This window comes from Macrobrachium nipponense, chromosome 43 (assembly GCF_015104395.2).
Source record: "Macrobrachium nipponense isolate FS-2020 chromosome 43, ASM1510439v2, whole genome shotgun sequence".
Classification (NCBI taxonomy): Eukaryota; Metazoa; Arthropoda; class Malacostraca; order Decapoda; family Palaemonidae; genus Macrobrachium; species Macrobrachium nipponense.
This window is the reverse complement of record NC_061104.1, coordinates 35,321,795-35,324,825: the sequence shown is the minus strand read 5'-3', so window position 1 is coordinate 35,324,825 and position 3,031 is coordinate 35,321,795. Positions and strand designations below refer to the sequence as shown.

Here is a 3,031-nt window from a genome sequence, read left to right as displayed (position 1 = left end):
TATAAGCCTGCAGACGAAACGACTAGACGCCATTCGTAATTTCCAGATGCCAGAGAAGCCCTCCATTACTGATATTAGGTCATGGTTCGGATTCGTGAATCAGTTAGCGCCCGTCATGGAGCCTTTTAGGGACCTCCTCAGAAAACCAACGGGGAAAAACGTCTACTGGGATAGCCAGCTACGTAGCAAACTCCAGCAGGCACAGGAGGTCATCTGTCAATTAGCCAAGGACGGCTTGGCATATTACGATAATCATGATGGATTGGAGCAAGGAAGGCATTGGTTTCGTCGTCCTCCAGCAGTATTGTGCTTGTCGGTCACCAGACAGCCCCATTTGTTGCAAGGGAGGCTGGCGTCTTGCCCTATGTGGCAGTCAACACCTCACCCCTTCTGAAGCAGGGTATGCCCCCGTAGAAGGTGAAGCCCTTGCAGTAACCTGGTGCTTGCGGAAGGCCAGGTTGTTCCTACTTGGGTGCCCAAATCTCACCATCATCACGGACCACCGTCCACTTGTGAAGACACTCCAGTTCAAGTTTCATATCAAATACCTGCCTGGAAGAAGGAACACTGCCGCGAACTTTCTCTCAAGGTACCCGACCATGCGAGCACCCCATGAAGCTTCTGACATGGATTTGGAGGATGACATTCAAGTGGCAGTGGCATGTGCAACTGTTGCCACCTTGGAACCGGACATCATCATGTTGGATGAAGACTGCGTCAGGAGCACCACATCTAACGACCCAGTGTATCAGCTCTTGCTTGCTAGGGTTGCAGCGGGCGATTGGCCCCAACAGAAGTCACAAGAAATCTCCTGCCTTCGTCCCTTCTTCGGCGTTCGGGATAGGCTAGCCATCAACCAGGATCTGGTGACATACTCGGTGGACCAAGGATGCATACATTTGGTTATCCCTGAAGATTTACGCCGTCAGGTAGCCGCTAACCTATACGCAGGACACCAAGGCCTTGACTCTATGCTTAGGAGGGCCAGGCAGTCAGTCTACTGGCTGGGAATAGAAGGAGACCTTCAGCATCGCCGTGCCCAATGCACCTCATGTGATGAACACGCCCCTTCACTGCCTCCTGAAGAAATGATACACACGCCACCAGCAGAACACCCCTTCCAGCAAGTCGTCGCAGATATGTTCCAAATAGAGGGCAATGTATACGTGATATATGCAGACGGAATAACCAGTTAGTTAGAAGTTGCTCACTTCCCCTGTGGTGCCACGTCCAACAAAATCAAAATAAGCAATCACTTTCGATCCTATTTTTCACGTTGGTGAGCCCCAGAGCAAATATCAACGACGGAGGTACGAACTTGGCCAGCAGGAGATGGTTGCCTTCTTCAGGAGATGGGGAGTCAAGGTCCGTCTGTCATCAGCCCAGTATCCCCAGTCCAACGGAGGGCAGAAGCAGCTGTCAAATCGGCAAAGAGGCTACTCCGAGAAAACATGTCAAAAGGCGGAGCCCTTGAGTCAGACAAGACAGCCCTTGCGATACTCCAGTATCTAAACACGCCTCTGAGGGAGATCAACAAGTCATCATCTCAGCTTGCAATGGGTCGCCAGCTGCGTGATTGGTTACCGACGGCTAGAAGACACCTGTTAGTAGACAGGTATTGGAGATGGACAATACGTCAAAGGGAACTACAAGTGGCAAAATCACAGGAAGCTATGGGCACCCTTGACACCACCAGGAAACTGCCACCCATCAAACTAGGTACCCATGTACGCATACAAAACCGGGCTACTAAGCAGCGGGACAGAACAGGCGTGGTATCAGAAACTAAGCCCCATCGTCAGTACACAGTCAAGCTCAAAAAGGAACAGACGACACTTGAGAGTCATCGCTCTGTCCCCCAGTGCCCTTGCATCTCAGCATGACACCTCCGTGAGCCCTACACCCATAGAACCAGTAATGCATTCCATGCAGGACCCCGGCGTCGTTGGTAGGCCCAAAAGGGCTGCCGGTAGACCCAAGTGGCTCCAAGACTTCATATAATGCTAATATTATTTGTTGTTTGCTCATATGATATGCAATTGTACAATTGTATCAAGAATTTATTCATTTTTTTCTGCGTATGTGTATTATGTGCATTTGAGTGCCATTAAGTAATGCACTCAGTGTATGTAACTGCATGTTTTTGTACTGAAAAGTTAGTTAAAAACATTTTTCTCTTCGTAGCTCATTTCCATGTTCATAGTGACATTGTCCCCTTTAATTTTTGTTATGTATAAGTATGATCTTGAGGGGGGGATGTACGATATGTCTTTGTAATGCACTGCCGGGCAATAACCCGCAATGTGTTTGCGAGTCAGTCGGCTCTCTGGTCTCGTACAGTAAAGTCCTGTCACCAAGATGTCGTCTCATTGTAAACCCAACAGTTTCCTGCAGACATATTATATCAGGATTTCTCTTTCTTAACAAGACTTTTAGCTCTTCTGCACATGTATGCAGTCCTTTATAATTCCATTGCAGGATATCAAAAGATGCCATTATGAAGTGAGAATGAAGAATATGAAGTCTTGAAAGAGAGGGCTTACCTGATGGAGATTTGGTCATGCTAGTCTTTCTTGGTGGTCTATTCAGCCTCTCAGAGGAGGAAGACTTTTCTGATGGCATAATTTTACATCTGCCTTGCCTTACTTGGGCAGGTGACAAAGGAGGAGATGTGGAATGGGTACATGATCTTTTATTACCTGTAATTTCACATTCCATACTTGCATGATGTACCTCTGCCACATGAGGTACTGAGGTCTACAATCTTTCTTGTGGAAGATTCCCTAAATCTGGGGGTGAGATTGCCCGGGATGCCTCTAGAGATGAGGCTAGGGAGGCTTCTGAAGAGGCCTGAAAGACTCCTAAAGAGGAGGTTTGAGAAGCTCCCACAGAGGAAGCCTCTGGAGCTTGAATAATTTCAAGCTCTGAATCAGGAAGTTGGTTCGTTCAAGGGATGGAACTCCTTTTCTTAGCCTAAGGAGCTAGATTGCTCATAGAAGGGCGAGATTCTTTCTTTAGTGGTGGTTGTTTG

The 3,031-nt window shown here is 47.9% G+C and overlaps 1 protein-coding gene across 1 annotated transcript; it reads left to right on the top strand.

Moving 5' to 3' along the window:
- Window positions 1-599: 599 nt before the first annotated feature.
- On the top strand, window positions 600-1,196 carry LOC135213878 (uncharacterized protein K02A2.6-like). The gene has a single exon (XM_064247978.1). The coding sequence runs from the start codon at window positions 600-602 to the stop codon at window positions 1,194-1,196; it is 597 nt and encodes a 198-aa protein (XP_064104048.1).
- Window positions 1,197-3,031: the final 1,835 nt, after the last annotated feature.

Coding starts and splice junctions, on each gene's coding strand:
- LOC135213878 (XM_064247978.1), top strand. CDS start 600: ATGCGAGCACCCCATGAAGCTTCTGACATGGATTTGGAGGATGACATT.